The sequence below is a fragment of the Erinaceus europaeus genome, chromosome 8 (genome assembly GCF_950295315.1).
Source record: "Erinaceus europaeus chromosome 8, mEriEur2.1, whole genome shotgun sequence".
Classification (NCBI taxonomy): domain Eukaryota; kingdom Metazoa; phylum Chordata; class Mammalia; order Eulipotyphla; family Erinaceidae; genus Erinaceus; species Erinaceus europaeus.
This window is the reverse complement of record NC_080169.1, coordinates 11,392,735-11,416,770: the sequence shown is the minus strand read 5'-3', so window position 1 is coordinate 11,416,770 and position 24,036 is coordinate 11,392,735. Positions and strand designations below refer to the sequence as shown.

Sequence of the window (24,036 nt, the reverse complement as noted above, 5' to 3'; positions counted from 1 at the left end):
CAGGTGCCATTCAGACCTCACCCACACCCTCACCCCCAGTGTCCTACTCTGTCCAGTGCCCTCTGCTCTGACTTAAAAGCTCCTGACAATTGGAGACCCTGTGATTTATAATGCCTGATCACTTGTGGGAACCAGGTATGTCAGGAATTCTTAACATCTTGGCAGAGGAGGACCTAGTGGGGCTTATATTGTCATGTGGAAGTGGTATGCATGTACAAACTACTGCATTTCATTGTTGACTGTAAACCATTAAACCCCCAAAAGAGAAATAAAAAAAGAAAAAAGAAGAAAAAAAAAAGAAAAGAAATTCCTTGTTATCTCTGTGGTCCTTTCTCCAGCCACCAGGGAGTGCTTTAGCCATATCAGGGTAAACACAGATAGCAGTCAATAGGCCTTCAGGCTAAAAAAGGAGCCTACCTTACCTGATATCCCTGAATTATGCATCCTAGGGGTAAGGCCAGGATTTGCAGACTAAACATAGGCTCTGATGTAATCACCGGAATTGGAAACAGCAAGTCAGATATAGAGTGCTTTACATACTAAGGAGGGATTATTTAATTATGGACACTCTTAAGATGTTTATGAATGAATAGATCTGCCATTGCCCATGTTCAGTGGGGAAGCAATTGCAGAATCCAGACCTCCCACCTTCTACACCCCATAATGATCCTGGGTCCATACTCCCAGAGGGATAAAGAATAGGAAAGCTATCAGGGGAGGGAATGGGATATGGAGTTTTGGTGGTGGGAATTGTGTGGAGTTGTAACCCTGTTATCCTATGGTTTTGTCAGTGTTTCTATTTTATAAATAAATTTTTTAAAAAATATGTTCATGTACATTCTTAAGATGTTTATACTTGGGGGTAGATAGCATAATGGTTATACAAAGAGACTCTTATGCTTGAGACTCCAAAGTCCCAGGTTCATTCCCCCACACCACAATAAGTCATAGGTGAGCAGTACTCTGGTATTTCTCTGTGTCTTTCTCTCTCTTTGCATCTCTCTCAAAAATAAATAAAATAAAGTAAATAAATAAAGATGTTTATACTTGATATGGCTGTATACATACATACCCAATAAATTAGAAAGCAGCCCATGACACATGGCAGAATGTCACTTCAAGGTGTAAGCTGTGGCCTCCACTCTAGACCTCTTTCCTCTCACTACTAATGATGTACTGAAGTTTTCTTTCAAGCCTGAGATGCGACAGAGCACGGGGTCCTGGCACCTGGTCTAAAAAACTAGCCTCATTATACAATCCCTGTCAAATGAATTGGCTTATATTCTTTATTGGTAGTGATTCAGACTAGAAGAAACAGCACAGAGGAGGGTCCAGTCTGTGGAAGGCTCTGGAGTTGGTTGAGGATCCACAGGACTAACAAGGAGGCTGGTCCAGTAGGTCTGGAGGGAGGGTGGAGAGCTTGCTGGCTGAGGTGGGACGAGCAGGTCAGTCAGTCCTGGTTGCAGAGGCTGGCCTGGCAGCAGGAGACGGACACGTGGGGGCCCAGGTGCAATGCAATTGAGTCGGGGCAGCCAACGGAGCACATCTTGGTGACCAGAGGCAGGTCCCTGAAAGGGGACCCTGGGTGGGCAGAAAAGAAACCCTCAGGCTCTCTGGGGCATTCTCGTGCCCAGGACTCCAACCCACTTGCTGTCAAGCCCAGGATCAGCTGTCACTGGGCACTTGCCTAGGCTGCCATGTCCTCACCCTGTTCCTCTCTCTTCATCCTTCCTCCCAGCCCAGGGAAACCCACCATCCATACCCATCCCCCACTCACGGGTGGCAAAGGTGACGCAGTGGTCGGAGTTCCATGGGCATCTGATGTGCCGTACGCACCCTCCAAAACCCTTGCACCCATGGCAATGCAAGGCTTTGACTGCAGCACAGGTGAAGGGACAGATTGGGGGATACACAGGGATGGGGTGTGGACAGCTCCCCCAGAATGCACCCCCCCATTTCCACCAACACACATGTCCATTCTTGGTTCCTCTTCCAATTCTGTGATCCAGCTCCCTTGACTTGGGGTCCTTGGTTATTCATCTTGGGCTACGTAACATCTCAAGACCTCCAGGATGGGAGGTAGAGAGGTCACCCTGTAATAAACCTTCAGGACTGGGCAAGGTCCTGGGCCTCTCTCTCCTTGCCATCTAGGAGATGGCTTAGCTTGGGACACAGGTGAACATACATAGCCTGCAAGGAACCAGGTCACCGTGGTGTCAACACTGAGAAGCAGCCACATAGAGAGAGAGACAGAGAGAGAGAGAGAGAGAGAGAGAGAGAGAGAGAAGGAGAGAAAGAGAGGGGAGGGGTGAGGGGGGGAAGAGGACAACGTAGGCTGCCCTGTAGCGGGAGCAGAAGGCTGAATCTGGGGGTTTAGTCCTCATCCAGAGAATGCTGGGGGTGGAAGGAAGGAGGTGGAAAGAGGTGAAGGCTCCCAAGATGTGACACTGCCTAGTTTTGTCTGGGGGGGGGGGGCTGAAAGGGATGAGAGCAGCCTTCATTCTGGAGAGAGATGATGGGGCTTTCATATGTGACTTACTGGAACTACTGACACCCCACCCCTACCCAGAACAGTGCCCCTGCCTCCACATAGTCTGTGCTCAGGACTCTCAGCCCACCCTCACCAGACTGATGGACCTGGGTGGGGCCTTTCATCCCCTCCTCAGTGCCCCCACAGCTCCCCAGGACTGCCCCCCTCCTGTACCTGGAGGAAGAGAGTGGGGAGAAGACAGACTAATGGGCTCTTCCCTGGACCACTGCAGAGCAGGGTCAGACAAGGATGAGCATGGGGGGTGGGGGTTACTGTGCTAGCAATGATGATGTGGCATGTGAGGTTCCCCGACTGTGTCACAAGGCTCAGAGTCTCCAGTTTTCCCACTGGCAGAGCCTCGACCCCCACCCCCAGGCCTAGGATACATCCTGTGTGTGGTAGGTGGGATTTCTGGAGAGGGAGAGATGTTCAAGATAGGGGAAGGGCCTGAGGGCCAGAGATAACTCGGTGGACACTGAACACCTGGTGGGGCTCTTGGCCCTGGTGGAGTGTGTGGATGACGGGTGGCCCTTCCTTTGGAGGTCAACAGACCCCAGTGACTAAGGCTATCCCTGCATGAAGCCCAGGCACCTGCAAGCATCCTTGTGACCCTGCTCAGCCTTGTGACCCTGGTTTTCAGTGGTCAGGAATTGAGCCTGGGTCTTGCCACAAGATCTGAGGAGAGGAGATTCCCTGCAATGGAGATAGCTAGAGGGCTTCTGAGACTCCTGGGATTAAGATCTTGTGCCTGTGATTGGAGGTGTCATTAGGGCCAGGGCCTACCAACAAGTGTGCACACCCAAAGAGCCACACAAGCCTTCCCCAGTGGGGAGCCGCACTGCTGGGGCTGGTTTTGTAGGGGCTGCTGGGTAGATGGAGGTGCTGCCCAAATTGAGAGTGTGAAGAGTGACTAGCCCAGATGTGGGCAGCCCCACTGGCAGGGAAGCGTCCCTGGGGAGCCCTGAAATAGGAACCTGGTCCCGAGGACTGCAGCTGTTGGGGAACACTGAATGCTGACATGAAGGGTGTGCGGAGGGGAGAAACCAGCCCCAGCCCCATCCCCAAGCAGAGCTGGGAGCTGGAGAGGTTGAGGCCAGGCAGCAGGTCCATTTGGGGGACGGGAGCAGCATAATCAGAATGGATGGGGGAGTGGGGGGCATTGTGGAATTAGAGAGGCCTGTGGGGTGAGGGGTCATGGTGCTGAGAAGTCGGCAGTTCTTGCTGGGAATAGCATATGGGCTTAACTGAGGGGCTTGTGGGTCCAGGAGGCATACATGAAGAGAACTCCTGTCCGCAGCAGAAGGCTAGGATGGCCAGATGTGGAGGGTCCAATGCCCCAAGAGAGGGGACTACCTGATATGAGCCTAAAGTAGTGGGGAGGATGGAAAGGGGGTAGGGAGGACTCACCCAACTCCAGGCTCAGGGCTGCAGCCAGCAGAAACCCCAAGAAAAGCCGCATGTTCTTCCAGGAGAGGCCAGGGTCCCTGACTCCCGGACTCCCAGCTGTCTACTTATATCCACTGTGCCGCCTCCCCACCCAGCTCCCTCTGACTCACTTGACAGGGCAGCACAGGGGTACAACCTGCCCCCCAAGGCTTGATGGCTGTGTGCCCTTTTTCATGGTCCATCAAGTAGGCTGATCACATGAGAGGACTGTGAAGGTGGCAGTCACACATATGTGCCTCATCCTCCACTCTTTGATGTCTCTGGGGACCTGGAATGTGGGTCACAAAGTCCCAGAGGTCACACCCAACTCTTTGTTTATTTTTTTTTCTTTTATTGGTGTGCTGGATCGCATTGATTGATTTATATGTATATTGAACCAGCCTTGCATCCCTGGGATAAACCCCACTTGGTCATGATAGACAATCTTTCTAATATACTGCTGTATCCGGTTGGCGAGGATTTTGTTCAATTATTTTAGCATCTATGATCATCCAAGATATTGGCCTGTAGTTTCCTTTCCATCTCCAACTCAAATGATAGAGGAGCTTGGGGGATGGGTGGGAACAGGAAAGCTGCCCCGGAACCCTTCCGGCACCAGTGAGAGGATAGGCTTCCTGGCAGAACCGGCATGGCATTCTCAGGCTTCCTGTAAAAGCCATCTGCCACACTGGGAGTGACCCGGGAGCATGGTTATTATCTGACATCACTGCAACATTGAGGACCTGTGTGGGGGGGTTTTCTCCCAGTGGTGTTCCTAGGGGACAGAAAAACCCCTGATATTGAAAAAGGGTGCCTTTAATGGACGAGAGGCCAGAAGGGCGTCCTGGGGAGCACGTTCTGCCAGCCTTGTTACTCTGCCCAAAGCGAGGAAGGTGAGCACCATGGGGGCTATGCAGGTGGCTAGCTGCCAGTGGAGTTGTCTTGCCAGCCGGGAAGCCCCTTGGGCCTGCTCTGGCTGCTGGTGGTTTTTGTTCCCCCATCTGGTGTGCTATTTCATGGGGCTGGTGGACAGACTCAGAGTCTGCTCCCAGGAAGAGGGGCAGGGTGGGGTCAGTGGGCAGAAAGCTAGGAAAAGTCAGAAGTGGTAGGGCAAGTCTGTGGGGACCCACCTCCCTGACCCAGCCATGCCAGCCTCCCCTTCCTTCCAGAGGCTTTAGCTCTTTCCCAGGTATGGTGGTGTTCCCAGGAGCCTGGGGGAAACTGCCCCTCCCACTGATTACCCTCCCTGCATTCCAGGATGTGCTCCAAGACCAAAATGGACAGGAGTCTGGGACTTAAGTAACTTGTAGGACCAGCCAAGCCAGACCCAAGGAGGGGCTGAGCACAGGCCTGGCGGCTGGCACCACACACACAAAAAAATAGACACTGTTGGCTCATCCCTTTATTTCTGAGCTCCATGAGGATCTAACAGCAGCTCTGGGCACTCTGCATGAGTGGGAAGGGCGGCCTGAAGGTAGAGTCCCAGGCTGGTAGGGTCAGGGTCACAGGCAGAAACTATCTGGACTTCAGGAGAAGGGACAGTGGGAGGGAGCGAGCGTTCATGCATACCTCTCAGACCTCCTTGCCAGGCTCCAGATGGGCACGTGCACCCAGGACCCCACTACTCTCAAAGGCCTGGGCTGGGTGGGTACTTTCTTCCTCTCTCACCTGGGGACAGCAAGGCTCATGAGCAGCCCGGCACAGTCCTCTCAGTCACATTCTGCCGGGCAAGTGCTAGCCACGGGAGGGTGGGTGCACAGCCTGAGAGGCTTAGGCTGCTTCCAGGTTTGAGATGTTGCCTAGAACTGTGACCAAGAACCTGAGCGTCCACCCACATGGCAGGAGGCAATGGTGTGTGTGTGTGTGTGTGTGTGTGTGTGTGTGTGTGTGTGTGTGTGTGTGTGCGCGCGCGTCTGTTTCTGCAGCCTAATCCATCCTGCTGGGTAGGAAGGATACAGGTCCAGCAAGCCTGGAGCAGACTGATGCCCCTCTGCCCACTTCATTTTTCTACCCTATACCCCCATGGTCCCCAGACACAGATAATTTTGGATGCCCCACTCCCAAATGATCCTCATGGCTTCTCAAACCTCTGGTTCCAATTTTTCTCCTGCTATGCTTTCCTGACCTTAAGCTTTTCTAAACATCAAACATGTTAAGTTTTTCTAAAGTGCGTCAACCTACCCCCCTTGCTTTCCTCTCCCTGGTGCAGGGACTCAAAGTCTGAGAGCCCTGACACTGCCATGGAAGTGGGGATGGGGGCAGGAGTATGTGGTGGATGGACCAGGTCTGCCACTTCACTTTTCTGTGCCTCAGTTTCCCTATCTGCAAAAAGGGGATGAGAATGGTCCCTACTTTGCTGGACTGATTTGAGGAGCTAATAGCTATGATGTAGGGCACCCTGACAGATGAGTTACCACCCCCTCCACAGTTGGACACACCCTCCTAGGAGAAGCATTACTTGGATGCCTTTTGAATGTATAATCTGTACTATGCACCAAGGTTGGTGGCCAGGCAGAACCCTGGGTCTGGGAGGAAGGTCAGAGTGGAGAAGAGATGGACAGGTGGAATCAGGAGGCAGGTGTGAGAACCCCTTCCACCTCCCCCCACCCATCACACAGCTAGTTTCCACTGGATCCTGTGACTCCAGATTCAGGTGCTGCCAGGTAGACTACACTCCATCACTCAGGGACAGCAGGGAGGGCCAACCTGGGCTCCCTCCAGCTCTGACCTTGACCCCTGACTCAGGGAGAAGGGTTTGCACCAGCAGGCAGGGCAAACTTGTTTCCCAAACTACCTGGTTGTGTCTGGTCCTGTCCTCCCTCTCTCCCAGCTGCCAGCCAGTTCTGCAGGGGACTCTGATCACTGATAGGGACTCAAGGGAGGGGTTCCCAAGGAGGGGCTCACACATGACCAGGCCTCAGGGAGTAGCTCCCACACTTGCTCTGCAGTCTGGGCTTCCAGCGCCCCCTGCGGGGGTTGAACTCCCTTGCATGCTCTGGTCTGTCTGTATGTTTGTGTGTGGGGGACACAGTAGGGGGAGGGGGGAGTGGACCTCAGGGGGGATGTGCTCCAGACTCCTCAAGGAAGCCAACTCCAGGTTTTCCTGAAGGTCCTGCTCCTCTGGGCTGAAGCTCTCAGAACGGGGTTTCCAGCACAGTTCCCCACACCAGGTCTGAACTTAGAGACCATGGCTTCCAGGGCTCAGGAACAATTCCATCATGGGGACACTGGCCACCATACTGTCCATGTGAGCTGAGCCAGCTTGGAGGGCTGCTGGATGGACATGGGAGCTGGGGACAATGGCCAGGGGAGGAGGCCAAGGTGTTGAATGACATGGTGCCATATTGCCACCTGTGTGACTTCACTGAAGGGGCTCCCCAGACACCTGTTCCCAAGATGGTAGGCTGAGGGTACCCTACCTACCAGGGATGGGGGTCACCCAGGATGTTCCCCTTGTAAATGACACTTATTTTCTGGGGTCTCAACATTCCTCAGGGATGGAACATCTTCAGGCCACTCTCTGAATAAAGGATTTCCCTCCCTCCCCCAGGGCAGAGTCAGGGTTAAGGTGGTGTGTGGAGACCCTCAAAGGGCCAAGACTGCTCACTGTGCTTCCGTCACTGGCAGGTATGCACAGTGACCTCCGGCTGCTTCTCTCTCCCTCATCTCCTTTCTTTCCTAGAACTCCCCCTCACCTCTTTCCTTCCTCCCCTTCCTCTTTGCCCCCTCACTCTCCCTTTTCCTTACCTCCTCTGCAACCTCATCTCTCTCACCTCCCTTTCTCTCCCCAGCATTGACCCAAATGGCCACAAGAGGGAGTGCTGTTCCAGCTGGAGAATAGATGCCCCCTGTCACTAACTTGGGTGTGTAGGGGGGTGTATGTGTGTGTGGAGTATCCCCTTCAAGGTCACCGGGCCTGCTATGCCTACTCTCTACAGCAGCCTCCGGTGACCCACACCTCTGCTCCCTTTTCTCTTGGCTTAACTGGTTTAAAATAGATCTGGGGTCAGCTCAGGTCCCTCCAAATATAGAAACTCGCCCACCTGATTTCACCTCCCTGCCGGCGGGCTCCCGGACAGGATGAAGAACACGAATGCAGTGGAAGGAGCAGACCCACAGGCCCTTCACAGCACTGACTGGCTTCTGTGGTTGAAGGGGCTTCTCCAGGCCTCTATGCCCTTCCAGCCATGGGGACAGCTGGCAAGGACCAAGCCTTCCCTGGCCCTGGCATTGACCAGCAGAAACCAGAGACAGAGAAGTTTTCTTTCTAGGACTTTCCCTCCTTCTCTGTGGATTCCCACTCTTTCCTTTCCCTTCCAGCACACTGAGGCAGGAGGCCTTGCTTCCTGGGCCACAGGACCTGCCAGGTCTAGCTCGTTTGGTTAAGAAGAATTTCCCATACCTGGTGCACTAAGTCAGAGTCCTTATGGTGGGATAGGAGAGCAGCCAGCTCTTCCAATGCCCCCTCCCACAGTGCCTTCTGACAAGGAGAAGCCAAGGTCATAGTGAGGTCCCATGTTGGCTGGGGGAAATCAAGCATCTTCTTGTGAATGGTTCTGGGCTAGGAAAGCAGAGGGCCATGAGGGGTGGGGTGGAGGTGGGAGTAACGCCTCTTAGAGCTTTGTCCTTGGGGAGTCTGTAGGGCATCAGAGCAGACCCCAGAGTGTGGCCAGACAGAGGAGGCCCAGGCCCAGGGTCCCTGGGGTGGCCAGGCTAGCGGTGTTGCAGAGGTCGTACTGGCAGCAGGTTGTGGTGGACGCGTGCTTGGAGTAGCCGTCATACACTGTCTCAAAGCACTGGGGCACGCAGGACTTGCTCACTTTCATCCTGTAGGGGGTGAAGTCTGCAGAGCAGCAGGTGGGGAGGCTGGGTGGGACTCTGAGCAGGGATGGGACCCAGCTAGAATGGGACCCAATCCAAGCATGCAGAGCCTAGTGGGCTGTTTCTCTCAGCCTGAGGCTCCCAGAAAGGACCCTCCCTTCTCTGTCTCCCATCCTAAGGCAGGAAAGAGCACCCCTTTAGCTACCCCAGGAAAGCCTTTGGCTGGGGGGTGGGGTGGGATTCCAACTCACAAGTGCGTGTGACCATGCAGTAAGAGGCCATGGCTGGGCAGCGAAAGTAGTTGAAGCAGTTTTCTCCATTGTAGGTACACACGTGGCAGTACAGCGCCTCAGCTGGGGGGAGAGGGGGAGTCATAGAGCTGGGAGGTGGGCGAGGTCGCTCCTCCAGCCCATCAGGGTGAGACTCCACTCCTCTCCCTTCCCCAGGCAGCTGGAAGTAGAGATACACCCTGGGAATATTGGCCTCCCTCCCCACTGTCAGCTTGTCTACTCCAAATAGCTTGTTCATCCATCCCTCCTCCCCCATCTTTTAAATTATATTTATTTATTAATAAGAAAGGAAGAGGGGCGGGAGCAAGAGAGAACCAGAGCATCACCCTGGCATATGCAATGCTGGGAACTGAACACAGGACCTCATGCTTGTGGGTCCAACACCTTATCCACTTGTCCCCCCCCCCATCATACCTAGAGGCAGGCCTGCCAGGGCCACCAGGAGCAGGGTGAGCTGAGGTGCCATGGTTGGAGGGGAGAGAAGTAGGAGGTTATCAGACTGGCCTTGGACTCAACTCAGGCAGGGGCTGGGCTGGAGAAAAGGTCGGGGTCCTTGTTGAGGGGTACTGCAGCCCTGCAGAAAGGGAGTTCAGTCATCTCCAGGCTTGGAGTACATGAGGGGGGCTGGGTAGAGGAATCATCCCACTTAAGCTGGGGTGCAGGGAAGGCATTTTGGAGGGGCACAGAAGGCTTTCTGGAACAGAGCAGACCATTCCAACCTACTAGGAGAGCTGTGTATATAGGAGGCAGAAGTGTCAGACAAGGGGTGCAGGAGGCAGGATCCAGGAGAGCTCTGGAGGTTGAAGAAGCCAGACCCTGCACTGTCCCTGGGGAATAATTCATGCGAGGGAGGGCCATATAAGTGCTTGGCACAGTCTCCCCTCCCCCTCGCCCCGCCTTGGTTCAAGGTTCCTGATGAGGGCAGGGCCCAAGGAAGGGTTAGTGGGAGTCTGGCCTCACTGATTCCCTCTCCTTTGTGCTAGGGATGGCTCCATGGCCAGTTACTTTCCGGATCCAGCTGCCCCCCCCCCCCCACCTCACCTGTCCAGGCAGACCTCCAGAGCCCCACTTGGGGCACTCAGGTCTGAGTCGTCAGAGGCCTCTGCGGCGGCAATGAGCTATGTCCTGTCTGCGGAGAAAGGCACTACTGTCAGAGCATCCCTCGACAGCAGTGGGCACGAAGGCAGAAGGGACTTTTCTCTCTGCTGCTGGCGTTTGGATGGGAGATGCCTGCTCTCTGGGGACGATGGGTGAGGGGTGCTCTGGACTGCGACTCCCCTCCTCTCGCGGAGACACAACCCCCCCACACTAGTCTCTCTCTCAGGAGGGACTGAATTTGATTCACCCCTTTCCCTGAGCACAACAAATCTTTTCATGAGCCCCATGTCTGGGGAACGGGATGTCAATAACGGGAATCCAGAGACTGAAGGAAGAAAGGCTCAGCCAGCTCTCCATCCCTTCCCGCCCACTCCCGGAGAGCCCGCCCCAAAGACTGCAGTCCCAGCTAGGCGGGGAGGTGTCTGGGCGACACCCCTCCCTGCCCCGCAACCATCAGCAGTTTCTGCGGCGCCCACACTCACCTGCGCTGCTCATCAGTCGCTCACGAGGTCAATCAGTGCACTGGACCTTGCACCTCGAAAATGACCACCATCCTTAACCTCGACCTTCAGAGGCCAGGAGCTTCCGGCTACTCTCCACTTAGCTCAGGCCCAGCCCTGCCCCCCCCCCCCGCATCCAGTTCAGCCTCCTGCCGGGGACACCGCACCGCTCGCCACCCGCCACCTCACTGCAATCGAGTCCCAGCCGCCCAGTGTGGACCTAGGCCCCGCCTCCTGTCCTGCACCAGCTCCGCCTCCAGCCCCACAGTTCTCTCTGCTAGTCTCTCGCTCCTTCCTTCCCTTTCTCTCTCCTTCCTTTTACATTTCCTTCCTTTCTTCTTCTCTTTCTTTTCTTTTTTCCTCTTTCTGTGTCTCTGTCCTTCATTCCTTTTTCTTTTCTCTCTCCCTTTCTCTTTGACTCTTCTTCCTCTCTTTCCCTTCTTCCTCTTTTTTTCTTCCTCTTTTTGTCTCTTTCTCCTTCCTTCCTCTTTTTCTTTTCTTACTTTCTCCCTTCTTTCTTCCTTTCTTTCATTGTCTTTCTATTACTCCTTCCTTCCTCTTTCTTCTTTTCTCTCCCTCTCCCCCTCTATTTTTTCTTTCCCTCTTTCTCTCCCTTTCTCTTTCCTTTCTTTCTTTCTCTCTCTCTCTCTCTCTTTCTCTCTTTGTTTGCTTCTCCTTTCTCTTTCTACCGGTCCTAATTTCTTTTATTTACGGTGGTGCAGAGGATTGAGCCTCAGGCTTGAGAGTCTCTTTGCATAACCATTAAGCTAACTCCCCCCCCCAAATCATTCTGCATATGCATTATGTTATTTCCTCAGCCCCCCCCATTTCTTTCTCTGTCCAGCTTCCACCTTAGTTCCCAGTTGTTCGCCAGCTCTCCAGCACCCAGACCCCCCAGTTCTGCTCAGGCCCCAACTGTTTCCAACCTCTACTCCTTCCCAGGCCCACCTGTTAGGTTCTCAGCTCAACCTCTCCCATCCTGCAGTGCCCCAGCTCCACCCTAGGACCCCAACTCTGGGCTCTGCCCTCCCACTGGACTCAGATCCCAGCCCTAAAGCAGGACTTCTTGTTACCACACGCTGCCACTCACAGACAGATAAGTCTCAGAGTGACACCATAAAACTCTATGAAGGACATGCACCCTCCTAGATGCTTTGTGGGCCTTCTCCACTTTTTCCACATTTCACCCCTCCCTTGTCCTCTCAGCTGAAGCTGACTGCTTTGGTCCCTTATTCTGCTTGTCCAGTTCAGAGCTGGTGTAGCCAGAGCAGTTGCGGGTACAGATCCAGTCTGGGTTGCCCTTGGCTTCCTATCTGCCCTGCCTGGCCTGCTGTGTGACCAAGCTTCTCTGGGCCTGAGCTCCCACACCTGCCCCAGCTAGCAAAGCAAAGGCAGACCCTGACAGGATTCCATGGCTTTGTGGGTTGTGATAAACACCACAGAATAAAATAAAACAGTGACGTGTCTTTGTTTACGGTTAAGGTTTTTAAAGGACAGAAGAAGAGGAAGATAGATAAGACTATAGAAATCACTGATGAAAAGCTGGATCGTCAGAGTTTATTGATTTAAAATATTATTTAATTTATTTTAATTGTTTATTTATTAATGAATAGAGACAGAGAAACTGAGAGGAGAGAAGGAGATAGGGAGAGAAACAAACACCTGTAACCCTACTTCACCACCAGTGAAGCTTTCCCCCTATAGGTGGGGACCAATGGCTTGAACCTGATTCCTTGTGCACTGTAATGTGTGCACTTAATGTATGCCAAAAGCCTGGCCCCTATTTTATTTTATTTTTTTAATGAGAGAGAAAGACACAGAGAAACCAGAACACTGCTCTGCTCTGGTTTAAGGTGGTGCCAGGGATTGAACCTGGGAATTTGGAGCCTCAGGTATGAGAGTCTTTTGCATAACCATTATACTGTCTCTCCAGCACAGAGTTCACTGTTTTTTTAGTCCTGTTGACCTTGGTTACTGTGGAGAGAAGAAAAAAATAAGGGAAAAGAAAATAATATACTTGTACACAGTTCTTGAGGAAGGCTGTGTCTTACTATAAGCCTTTATTCACCAATCAGTAAATACATTTTTTTAAGTTAGAAGTTTCATAATATGGAATTATGGCATAAGATGGAATTGTGAACTCTGTCTCAAATATTCCTTTTCACATTTTCCTCATTAGGTAATCATTTTTCTGTAGAAAACACCAACAGAGGAACATCAGTCTCTCATAGCTAGAGCAGTGGGGTCACTGTTCTGGGTTCATTCCCCTCCCCCCCAAAAGGAGGTTCTTGAAGGGAATGAGCAGACAGCTGATGGAACAGATTTTAATAATGTGATTCCAACTGTGCCTTCATAATCTGAGTCATGGATCTGGTTATAAAAAAAAAAACAATTCTAGAAGAAATTCAGTCACTACAGTGATGCATATTATTGGTATCAGTAAAAGCAGTCCAATCTCTTATTAACTTATTTAACCAAACTCCATTCCTCTTGACAACAAGTTTTATAAATCAACAAGATCTAAAGCATCAATGGAATGATCTTGGTTGCTGCATAGATTTATGTGGGTTTTTTTTTTTTTTTCAATTTTTACTGTCTCTTCTTTTTTACATTTATTTATTTATCCATTCCCTTTTGTTGCTCTTGTTGTTTTTCATGTAGTTATTATTGTCGTTGTTGTTGTTGATGTTGTCGTTGTTGGATAGGACAGAGAGAAATGGAGAGAGGAGGGGACGACAGAGAGGGGAAGAGAAAGATAGACATCTGCAGACCTGATTCACTGCCTGTGAAGCGACTCCTCAACAGGTGGGGAGCCAGGGGCTCCAACTGGGGTCCTTCTGCCAGTCCTTGCGTTTGGCGCCATGTGAGCTCAACCGGCTGCGCCAACACCGCCCGACTTTCTTAATGTCTCTTTTTACTTGACAGTAAATATAGTAGCTTTGCATATAGTAGCTTTCTTCCTGTAGGAGGTTACAAGTTCCTTGTCACAGTGTAGGCAGAATGTCCAGACCCTTATGTTTTGAAGACCAACTTGATCTTGTTAATACTTGATTGCTTGTTGGGGGACATTAAAGATTTCAACTGTTAAAGGCGAAGCTCATGGGTGATTTTCTTGAGGATAGTGGGCACACAGGAGGTAACTAGAATGCTGGCAAAGGGCTTTCCAAAGTCCATGTTACCTGTATTGGAAATTCTTTTTCACATTCTCTATATGTATATTTATTTTTATTATTTTTAATGGCATTTTAATTTTTTACAAGATTTTCATTATCTTTATTCATTTATTGGACAGAGACAGCCAGAAATGGAAAGGAATGAGGAGCTAGAAAGGGAGAGAGGGGCCGGGTGGGGGCGCACCTGGTTGAGCACACATGTTACAATACACAAGGACCTTGGTTCAAGCCCTCAGTTCCCACCTGCAGGAGGAAAGCTTTGCGAGTGGTAAATCGAGGCTGCAAGTGTTTCTCTGTCTCTCTCTTTTTAATTTTTTTAAATTATCTTTATTTGTTTATCGAATAGAGACAGCCAGCCCCTATTTTGAAAATTCTTAAAAGTTAAAAGAAAATATTTTTCCTACTTCTTTTGAGTTGATGATAACAGGAGGAGATCAGGTTTAAAGCACAGACTGTGGGTTTTCCTAAGAGTTGGATCTGGAGTAAAAGTGATCACCCCACAACATTCCCGCCCAGAAGTAGAAGGAGGTGGAGTAAGTATTAAAGCCATATGCCAAAAAAAAAAAAAAAAAAATGCCTGGTGTTCTCAAGAGTGTTCAGATTCCTCTGTGTGGTTCTATACCAGGCACATCTCAGTCCTGACGAGCCATCTTTCACAAAGGGCAGGGTAATGGAGGACAGAAGAGTCTGAGGGTGGCTGTAAGAATAGCAGAGTTTTCTGTCAACCTGGATAAGGTAAGATCAGGCTTGTCTAGTCAACTTATGTAGAACATAATTTACCAGGTCGGGGGGGAAACAGACTTTCTATTTTATTGACATTTGATCTAAAGTTTAATAAATGCCGTTTAAGGGGAACATGCCAGCTTCCTAATTTCCTTTCCCACTGATTGGGGAAGCCCCTTCCCCCTTTAAAAAGACAGTATGAGAGGTGTCAATTTATGGTCAGCAGTCATGGGTAAAGGTGAAACTGTAAACATTAAGTGGAACCTTAAGTTTTCCCCATACTATTTAATGCTTGCAAAACACAAGGGAAGATAATGAGTGCCCAAGTATGGAGTGAAGGGGAGGCCAGCCAGCCAGGGAATCACATGAAAGAAGGTAACACTGAGGCTTGCATCCCAAAAGACAACTTAGAAGTCACTTCAAGAAGACCACAACAAAACGCATGCCCATTTCTTGTCAGTGTTTTTTGGCCTTCTAGTGATAAAGGCCATGCTCCCAATTCAGGAATATAGTATTATGATTTGCCCTGGTACACAACCAACCATCAGTGAGGTCAGTGTTTTTCACAAATTTCTGTAAAGTTCGAACAAAAGAACGAGATATAATTCACTCAACAGTTCTGGTTAAATAATATACAGATGGTATTGAAGCTGTTTTTCTTTTATTCTTTTCAAAAACTTTTATTTATTCATTTTTGGATAGACAGAAATTGAGAGGAAAAGGCAGAGATAGAGACACACACACACAAAATAAATCCTCTTACTATATGTAAATAAACTAAAAACCAGTAGGAGAACTATAAACGTGGGAAATCATTGTTTCAAATTCCCCTAAAATGAAAAGGTGGGAACACTGGAATTGTACTATTATGGTTAAGCTGAGGGAGGAGACACCATAGCAGATATTTATCAGTAAACAGAGCCTTTAGAAAGGAGGCAATGATGAGGGCTGGTAGGCGGCTCACACAGGGAATGCATGTTATGGTAGGAAGCTTGAAGAGCCAGGTCTGAGGCCCAGCCATTGCATGGGAGTGCCTGCAGGGCAGGTGGTGGGGGGGGGGATGATGACTTCGTGAATGGTGGAATTGTGCTGCAGTGTCTCTCCTCTCTATATCTCTCTGTCTCTCACCCTCTATCTAGAAATGGCTACCAGGACAGAAGGAATCATACAGCCCTGGAGTTCCGGTGATAACCCTGGTATCAAATTAAATAATTAATTAATTAATTAATTAAAAAATAAAAAAGGAGTCAGTGAGCTCTTGAGCACCAATCTATATCACTGAGTAGATTTTAAATGCATTTGGTTAGCTGGCAAATACTACTGATCTGTGACTAGACTGACATAAGTATTTTGGCCCTTATTCAAGAGGTATAAGAACATCAACAGCAGCAAGAGCTAACAACAAAATAATAAGATCACTCATGAGTGACTAAGGTTTGGGTTAGTAATGAAGGAATGTCAGTACAGTAAGAAAGTCAGAAGAATTTCAAATGTTATAAGTAATAGAAACCCAATAATCTCTGCTAGGCTTTTCTTGGGATACAGGCCTGGTCCCTGTAGTCGATGGGGAGGCTGCCTTCTCAGATGTCACAGACTTCTTTCTCTTTCCAGAAAATCCCAAATTTAGGTCTGTGGCAGAAGTAGATCTCCAGGAAGGTGTGGAAGAAGCAAATGAAAAACATGAATCCAGGAATAAATGTTTTTGAGTTTCACTGTACAAGGCCCCTTTTATTCGGGATGTAGGCTATCTTTGTATGACTATTTTTTTCCAGTAAGTAGAGTCACTTGCTTATAAGTCAAGATAAAAGAGGTCTTCATCTCCCAGTAGTGCACTATGCACTATGGAATGCCTTTTTTTTTTTTTGCCTCCAGGGTTATTGCTGGGACTAGGTGCCTGCACTACAAATCCACTGCTCCTAGAAGCCATTTTCCCCCCATTTTTTGTTTTTGTTGTTGTCATTGCTGTCCTTGTTCTTGTTGTTGTTGCTGGATAGGACAGAGAGAAATTGAAAGAGGAGGGGAAGACGTAAGTGAGGGGAGAGAAAGACACCTGCTTCACAGCTTGGAAAGCAACATCCCTGCACGTGGGGAACTGGGGGCTTGAACTGGGATCCTTATGCTGGTGCTTGAACTTCGCGCCATGTGCACTTAACCCAGTGCGCTGCCACCAGGTCCCTGGAATGACTTTTCTAACAAATTGGCATTTTTCTTTAAGACCTTATCAGGGGTCCCGGTGGTGAGCACACCTGGTTAAGCACACAGTACTAAGTGCTAGGAATCCTTGCAAGGATCCGGGTTGGATCTCCCAGCTCCCCACCTGCAGAAGGGACACCTCACAAATGATGGAGCATGCATGGAGATGTCTATCTTTTTTCTCTCCCTCTCTATCTCCCCCTCCTTTCTCAGTTTCTCTCTGTCCTATCCAATAACATGTAAAAAGATAGTTGCAAGGTGCAGTGGATTTGTAGTGCCACCACCTAGCCCCAGAGATAACCCTGGAAACAAAACAAAACAACAAAAAACTCCACAAAAACAAAACCCAAAAACCAACCAAACAAATAAATCAAAAACACCTCATCGGTTCTTAATGGAAGTCAATAATTTTTCACTTAGTTCCTGTGGGCTCAATACCCCTGAGTCTCATCTCATAGGTTTCCCTCTTCCAATTTCAAAGGGAGGTACTTTATGTTCTCCATGTTGACTTTAAGTTGGGTAAGAGAAGTGGCAGAGCCTCAGGACAGAGTAAATTAAAGGCCTCAAGAATTTTGACCAACTGGGTTTTAATTATCCCATTGGTTCTCTCTCTCCCCTGATGACTGAGTGGTAAACACAACCAAACTGCTGCAATAAAGGTCAAAATTTACATACCCTTTTGACTATTTGACCTGTAAAATGGGTTTTTGGGTTGTTGTATCACTTCAATGGGACTCCCTAGTTAAGTGTCATCTCCTGCAGTGGTATCTTATTTAATATTAAGGCAGTTCTGCCCCAAGGGAAGGATTCCACCGCATGGGGTATGTGCATGTCTTTTCTGATATACAGTTATATCCCTTCTAACTAAAATCCACCTTCCATGACCTAAAGCATCTGGATGTCAGCAGAAAATGCCCTCCCCCTATGAATAGGCTTCCAGGGTCTAGTTTTGACCAAAGTACAGTGATAATGAACTTCTGCTGGGGATGGGGGAGGTGGTGGCACACCTGGTCAAGTACACACACACTACAGTGTGCAAGGACCTGGGTTCAAGTCCATGGTCCCCACCTGCAGGGGGAGACCTTCAAGAATGATGAAATAGAGCTTCAGGTGTCTCTGTCTCTCTATCCCTTTCCTCCTCCCCTCTCAATTTCTCTCTATCTTTATCCAATTATCAATAAATTAAAAAAACTTCTATTGTGGTTTTAATAGAAGGATTTACAAAATACTGCTTTCTCCAATCAAAATTTTTGTCTGAAAAAAAATACCTGAAAAAAATTCCTTTTGTGGAGCAATAAAGGAGACAGACTCTTCATATTCTACTAAACATGGGGGGTAGGGGCAGGCTTGCATTTCTTTTCTTTAAAAAAAAGGGTTTATTTATTTATTTATTTATTTATTTATTTAGAATAGAGACATAAATTGAGATGGAAGAGGAAAGATAAATCACGATAGCGGTGTTGAAAGGCTTTCTCAAGCCTGTTGAAGTACCCAACGTCTGTTTTTGCTTGTGTTTTTTTTTTTTTTTTTAATTTATCTTGAGGAATCCTCCAGTCTATGGTTTGGGGGAAGACTTTAGGAATTCTGTTATGCCATTCTTTAGCTACTTTAAGTGTCTCTGTTTTAGGGACTCAGATGGTGATGGGCACACATATTACCTTGCACATGGTCCTGGGTTCAGGGCCCCATCTCCCTCTGCAGGGGAGAAGCTTCTTGAATGGTTAAGCAGAACTACACCTCTTTCATTCTCCAGCCCTCTCTATTTCCCCTTGCACTCAACTACTCTCTCTCTCTCTCTCTCTCTCTCTCTCTCTCTCTCTCCATCACCCCCCAAAAAAAGTTTTGAGGCCTGGTGGTGGTGCACCTGGTTGAGTTCATATGTTACAATGTGCAAGGACCTAGGTTTGAGCCCCTGGTCCCCACCTGAAGGGGGAAAGCTTTGCAAATGGTGAAACCATGTTGCAGGTGTCTCTCTCTCTATCACCTCCTTCCCTCTTGAATTCTGGTCATCTCTAGCCAATAAATAAATAAAGATAATGAAAAAATACTTGAAGTGATGGATTTGTCATGCAGGCACTGAGCTCCATTGATAACCCTAGTTGATATAAAATAGCAAATAAATAAAAAATCACTTTTTTTCATTTTATCAGTGACCCTCCTTTTAGATAAGTTTTCACAAGGATGTTTCCACCCTGTCTTTTCCACTCATGTCTTAATGATAATAGAAATGTCAATAAAGAAAAACACTTGAAAGATTAAGTAATGTTAATTTCAGGTCTTAGATTTATAAATGAAGGAGCACAGACTCTGGTACCACTGAAAATTGTAGTTGGCTGGGATTTTTGTTGAAGAGGTTTTTGAAGGACAACATAAGAGGAAGAACAGGAATGTAGAAGCTATTCATCAAAAGCTAGGACTGGCTGTATATCACATTATGTAATACCACTTGCTGTTAGCCAAACTGACCTTGTTTACTATGGAGAGAAGAAAAAAGAAAAACACTTTATTTTTGCAGAATTCAGGAAGAGGCTGTGTCTAGCTGGTAGCCTGCTCTCAGAAAACAATGCCATTTTTTTAAGTTGAAAATTCAGTTGGATGGAATTCCAGCACAAGATGGAATTGTTTAGGCAAAACTGAAGAATTTCACAGGCTATCAATGTTTCAATTTTTTTTCCAAAAGCAAGGGAGAAATTAGAATATTCTGGGGCTAGGGAGATAGCATAACACTTATGCAAAAAACTTTCATGCCTGAGGCTCTGGAGGCCCCAGATACAATCCCCAACATCATCATAAGCCAGAGCTGAGCAGTGCTCTGGAAAAAGCAAAGCAAAGCTCAGCCGAGCAGAGCAAAGCATTCTATTTTCTATAAACGAGATGGAACTTTCAGAAGGATCCTTGGCACAGAGCCTTCAAAGTTGACTGGGTAACCTCTCTTGCAGTCTGGGCTGGTCAGTACCCCATTTGCGGAATAGTCATGGAGATATTCCATGGACAAGGACTCCAAGGTCACAATGGCCCCAATCACCACCAGGGACCCTATATTTGCAACCTGTATACCAAGGTATTCAAGAATGGCTACAGTTTTTGGAGGACTATTCACAGGAGAGCCAAAGACAGCTGGGTCCTCTCAGGTGCAATGAAGATGCTCACCTCAGGCTCCCTGAGTGGAACCAGTGTGGAAGGGGGATAAATGGGTGCTGGTAGCAGAGCAGCTACAGTGGCTGCTGGTGGCAGGGTGACCACCACCAACTCTGGAAAACTCATCTTGAGGAACCAAGAGTGGAAGGTCAATAGCAAATTCTCACCATCAGTAGCATGAGCTGCTGCATGTGCTCACACGATGGCGCTGTGCACAAGCCCTACATCTGCTTCTGTTATGCCAGTCAACTTAACCTCCCAAGTCAGGCAAGTGTGCAAACAGGTTTTGCCAGGAAGTATGCACTCGTAATACAATAGGGAGAGCAGGTGTCACACCATGTGCCTGGCAAGATGCTGAGCTCCGCGTGTGTCTCAGAGCATAGGGAGGTGTCTGACCTGAGTCCTCACTATATATGTGAGCTCTGCAAGGTCTTGGTGAGGGCTGCTGGTCCTTGGTGGCAGCTGCTACAGGGGCCATAGTTGCAGCTGCCGCTGTGAGCTCCCACTCTGACCTGGTGCCTGTCCACAAGCTCTCAGCCCCTCCTCTCCCAGTTTTGCTGGGCTCCAAGTTGGCAGGATGCAGAGTGGACAACTGAGGAAAGTCCCTGGATTTCATTTCCTCATTCCCACCCTCAAGGGAAAAGAGGAAGAAATACTCTCTTGGGGGGCAATTAGACAGGCTTAAAATATCTGCGGTTCTACCAGACCTGGCCTCTTGGTTGTGTTGAAGTGGCCTGGGCAGTGGGCAGGGGTGGCAGAAAACAGCAGCATCAACTGCCCTAACACCTTCTCCTCCCTGTAACTCCCAGCCCTGCCTCCTGGGGGTGGGAGTGGGGCTGGGGGTGGGGGTTGTGATCATTTTATCTTGATGGTCCTTCTTGCTTTCATTCCTTCTTTTACTCTCTCCAGTCTAATACCACTCTTGGGGGACTAGTCCTTTTCTTTTCTTTTCTTTTCTTTTCTTTTCTGTTCTTTTCTTTTCTGTTCTTCTCTTCTTTTCTCTCTCTTTCTCCTCCTCCTCCTTTTACAGAGACAGAGAGGGAGACGGAGGGAGGGAGGAGAGAGGAGAGAGAGAGATATTATAGCACCAAATCTTCCTTTAATTCAGTGGGAGCTGGGCTCGAACCTCAGTCGTGCACATGGTAAAGCAGCACATTAGCCAAGTGAACTGTTTTGCCAGTCCTTTGCTCCCTGCTCCTTTTCTTTCTTCTTAAGGTGGTGTAAACAGGGCTTCCCACACAGGTAATGCCACTAAGTAGTCTCCATGATCCAATTTTCTGTTATTTAATTGATTAATTTTTCAATCATCCCTAGAGCTTTACTGCATCAAAATGACTTTTTTTTTTTCCAGATAGAAAGAGGCAGAGACACACACAGAGAGGCAGGAGAGATCGCAGCACTGAAACTTCCTCCAGTGCAGTGGGGGCTGGGATCAAACCTGCCACACACGGCAAAACAGATACTCTCTCATGCCAGATATTTTGCCAGCCCTAGACTGAACCCTAGAGAGACAGCGTAGTGATTATGTGGAATACTTTCATGCCTGTGGTTCTGAGATCCTGGCTTCAATCCTGGATGCCACCATGGGCCAGAGCTGTGTAGTGCAAATATTCTCTTATGGAATTATTGGGAAATAGTAAATACAGAAAATTAATTTTTACTCTTTTAAAAATATTCTTCTTAATTTTAGTTAGATACTGATTACATAAAGTCACAGAAAAACCAAGTACAAAAACAAAGAAAGAAAGGGAAAGAAGAGAGGGGGCTAGATAGCATAATGGTGATGCAAAGAGACTCTCATGCCTGAGGCTCCCAAGTCCCAGGTTCAATCCCCCCACACCACCATAAGCCAGAGCTGAGCAGTGCTCTGGTGTTTCTCTCTGTGACTTTCTCTCTCTGCATCGCTCTCAAAAATAAAATAAACAAAATACTTTTAAAAAAAGAATATTTTAAAAAAGAAAGGGAAAGAAAAGAAAAAGGAAAATGAGAAAACAAAGTAATGCTCCTCTCTGACTTATGGTGGTGCTGGGGATTGAGCCTGGGACACTGGAGCCAAAGGTATGAGATTCTTTTGCATAGCCATTATGCTATTTACCCGTCCCTATAGTTAATACTGTAACAACTAAAATGTACATAATATTGGTAGTCTTCTTTCTATCAGAAATTTTAACAAAATATTACTGTTCTGTACACATTACATTGAAATATATTTTCCTCACATGTTATAATCTAATCGATTCTGTTTTATTATTGTTGTTATTTTTTACCAGAGCACTGCTTAACTCTAGCTTACGGTGGTTTAGGGGATTGAACCTGTTACCTCAGAGGCTCAAGCATCAGAGTCTGTTTGCACAACCATTTTGCTACAACCCCCACCCTTTTTAAAAAAGTATTTTTATTTATTTATTTTTGGATAAGAAAATTTGGAGAGAAATTGAGAGAAGAGGAGGAGATAGAGAAGGAAGGAGACAGAAAGACACCTGCAGCCCAACTTCCCCACTTGTGAAGATTTCCCCCTGCAAGTGGGGACCAGGGGCTTGGATCTGGGTCCTTGCACACTATAATGTATGCGCTTAACCAGGTGTGCCACCATCCGGCCCCAGTTCTATTTTATTTAAGACTGTTTGGTTCTACTATTATATCTTTAGTGATTAGCAATAAACATTTTAAAGACTTAATTTTTTAATCTTAACTTATTTTTTAAGCAGATGCTTCAAATGAATAAGCCACTATCCCAGAACGACTTGAAATAATTAAAAATAAAATATTTTAGTATGCACTGTGCCCATCAACTATATTCTACTTATTTTTGTTATGGAGTAATGCAGAACAATAGTAGTAACAGAGAGGACTCCCTGACCAACTGAGCTGGAGCAGCTCTCTGCTGCTGACTATGCTGAAACCACAGGAGCCCACCTGACCCAGTTCCCCACCTGTGGGGGGTGGGGGGGGAGGGGTCACTTCACAAATAATGAAGTAGGTCTGGAGGTGTCTATGTTTCTCTTTCCCTCTCTATCTTCTTCCCATCCCCTCTCAATTTCCCTCTGTCCTATCCAATAAAATAGGAAAATGAGGAGGAGGAGGAGGAGGAGGAAGAGGAGGAGGAGGAGGAGGAGGAGGAAAAAAAGGCCAGCAGAAGCAGCAGTGGATTAGTAGTGCCAGCACCAAGCCCCCTCAATAACTCTGGAGGCAAAAAAAAAAAAAAGACAAGACAACTTAAAGAGGTGTTACCGTACCTGAGAAGACGGCAGATTCTAGTCTCAAAAACTCATCTCACTTTCAGGCTGGGGTTCAGCGTTCATTCAAGCTCATGAGTCAGTGTGTGTGGGAAGAAGACGTCTGGTTACACAGCCATCTGACTGATGTCAAAGGCCCAGTCCTGAGGCCGTCCACTCAATAGAAGGAATGCTGGATTACCAGAGCTTGGTGGGTTGTGAAAGTCTGAGATAAAATCATTGCGCAATGCCTTTTCCTGGAGTTGCAGGTTAGCAGGATAAAACTATTAATCAATACCTTTTTTCTGATGTTGTAGGTGACAGACTCCTCGTACTGTATCTTTTCAGAGTCCTGTGACCGTTGTGCTCACCTGGATAGCTCACCTGGATAGCGTGCTGCTTTGCAAGACACATGACTCGGGTTTAAGTCCAGCCTGAACTGCACTGAAGGAGACAGCACTACTGTGTCCATTTCACCCTTTATGTCTCTTTGCCTCTGTCTTTTTTTTTTTTTAAATAAATTAAATGAAGTCTACATGACTGGTTCCTAATTTACCTGTGGTAAGCAAAATGACATCTATAATGCTTGCAAGACTAACTAAGCAGTTGCCTCATTTCCCCTAAAGCATGACTCTCACAAGGTAGTGGACAGTAACCTGACTCTCCACTTTTGCTGGAAAATTAGTGTGTGCATCACTTCCTCCCCCAGCCCTTTACTGTTGACTGTTCCTAGAGAGTAGTTCCTACCACTGTCAATCCGCTATTGGCAGGATTGGTGAAGAAGGATTTTTCAGGGCACGTGTTCTCTCCTTCCCTTTGAACAAAGGATAAAACTTCTCTTTGTGAAAATTCTTTTCTGGCACTGTTGAGATAGCTTATCTGGGAGGGCATCTGCTTTGCCCCTTAGTCCACCACATAGAAGTGCTACAC

General features: G+C 48.0%; 2 protein-coding genes across 4 annotated transcripts; both read right to left on the bottom strand.

Moving 5' to 3' along the window:
* Nucleotides 1–1,263: 1,263 nt before the first annotated feature.
* SLURP2 (secreted LY6/PLAUR domain containing 2) lies at nt 1,264–4,944 on the bottom strand. The gene is made up of 3 exons (XM_060195896.1): nt 3,938–4,944; nt 1,778–1,876; nt 1,264–1,581 (listed from the first exon to the last, which is right to left on the bottom strand). The coding sequence occupies exons 1-3, from the start codon at nt 3,987–3,989 to the stop codon at nt 1,451–1,453; spliced, it is 282 nt and encodes a 93-aa protein (XP_060051879.1). The 5' UTR covers nt 3,990–4,944; the 3' UTR covers nt 1,264–1,450.
* Nucleotides 4,945–5,344: 400 nt separating this feature from the next.
* On the bottom strand, nt 5,345–23,259 carry LYNX1 (Ly6/neurotoxin 1). Of its 3 annotated transcripts, XM_060195895.1 has the most exons (5): nt 10,647–10,870; nt 10,108–10,195; nt 9,481–9,640; nt 9,028–9,129; nt 5,345–8,798 (listed from the first exon to the last, which is right to left on the bottom strand). In XM_060195895.1, exons 3-5 carry the CDS (start codon nt 9,530–9,532, stop codon nt 8,602–8,604), a joined length of 351 nt encoding a protein of 116 aa, XP_060051878.1. In that variant the 5' UTR covers nt 9,533–9,640; nt 10,108–10,195; nt 10,647–10,870; the 3' UTR covers nt 5,345–8,601. The 3 variants fall into 3 exon arrangements, with proteins under 3 accessions (XP_060051878.1, XP_060051877.1, XP_007535096.1); XM_060195894.1 differs by lacking the exons at nt 10,108–10,195; nt 10,647–10,870 and adding an exon at nt 23,128–23,259; XM_007535034.3 differs by lacking the exon at nt 10,108–10,195 and having other exon boundaries at nt 10,647–10,869.
* Between the last annotated feature and the right edge of the window lie 777 nt (nt 23,260–24,036).

Bases quoted from the DNA above. Each gene is read 5' to 3' on its own strand.
- SLURP2 (XM_060195896.1), bottom strand. From the start codon at position 3,989: ATGCGGCTTTTCTTGGGGTTTCTGCTGGCTGCAGCCCTGAGCCTGGAG. The intron at 1,877-3,937 runs GTGAGTCCTCCC...CCTGTGCTGCAG, and splicing joins AGCCCTGAGCCTGGAGTTGG to TCAAAGCCTTGCATTGCCAT. The intron at 1,582-1,777 runs GTGAGTGGGGGA...CTGCCCACCCAG, and splicing joins CTGCGTCACCTTTGCCACCC to GGTCCCCTTTCAGGGACCTG.
- LYNX1 (XM_060195894.1), bottom strand. From the start codon at position 9,532: ATGGCACCTCAGCTCACCCTGCTCCTGGTGGCCCTGGCAGGCCTGCCT. The intron at 9,130-9,480 runs GTATGATGGGGG...CTCTCCCCCCAG, and splicing joins CCTGGCAGGCCTGCCTCTAG to CTGAGGCGCTGTACTGCCAC. The intron at 8,799-9,027 runs GTGAGTTGGAAT...GCTGCTCTGCAG, and splicing joins CTGCATGGTCACACGCACTT to ACTTCACCCCCTACAGGATG.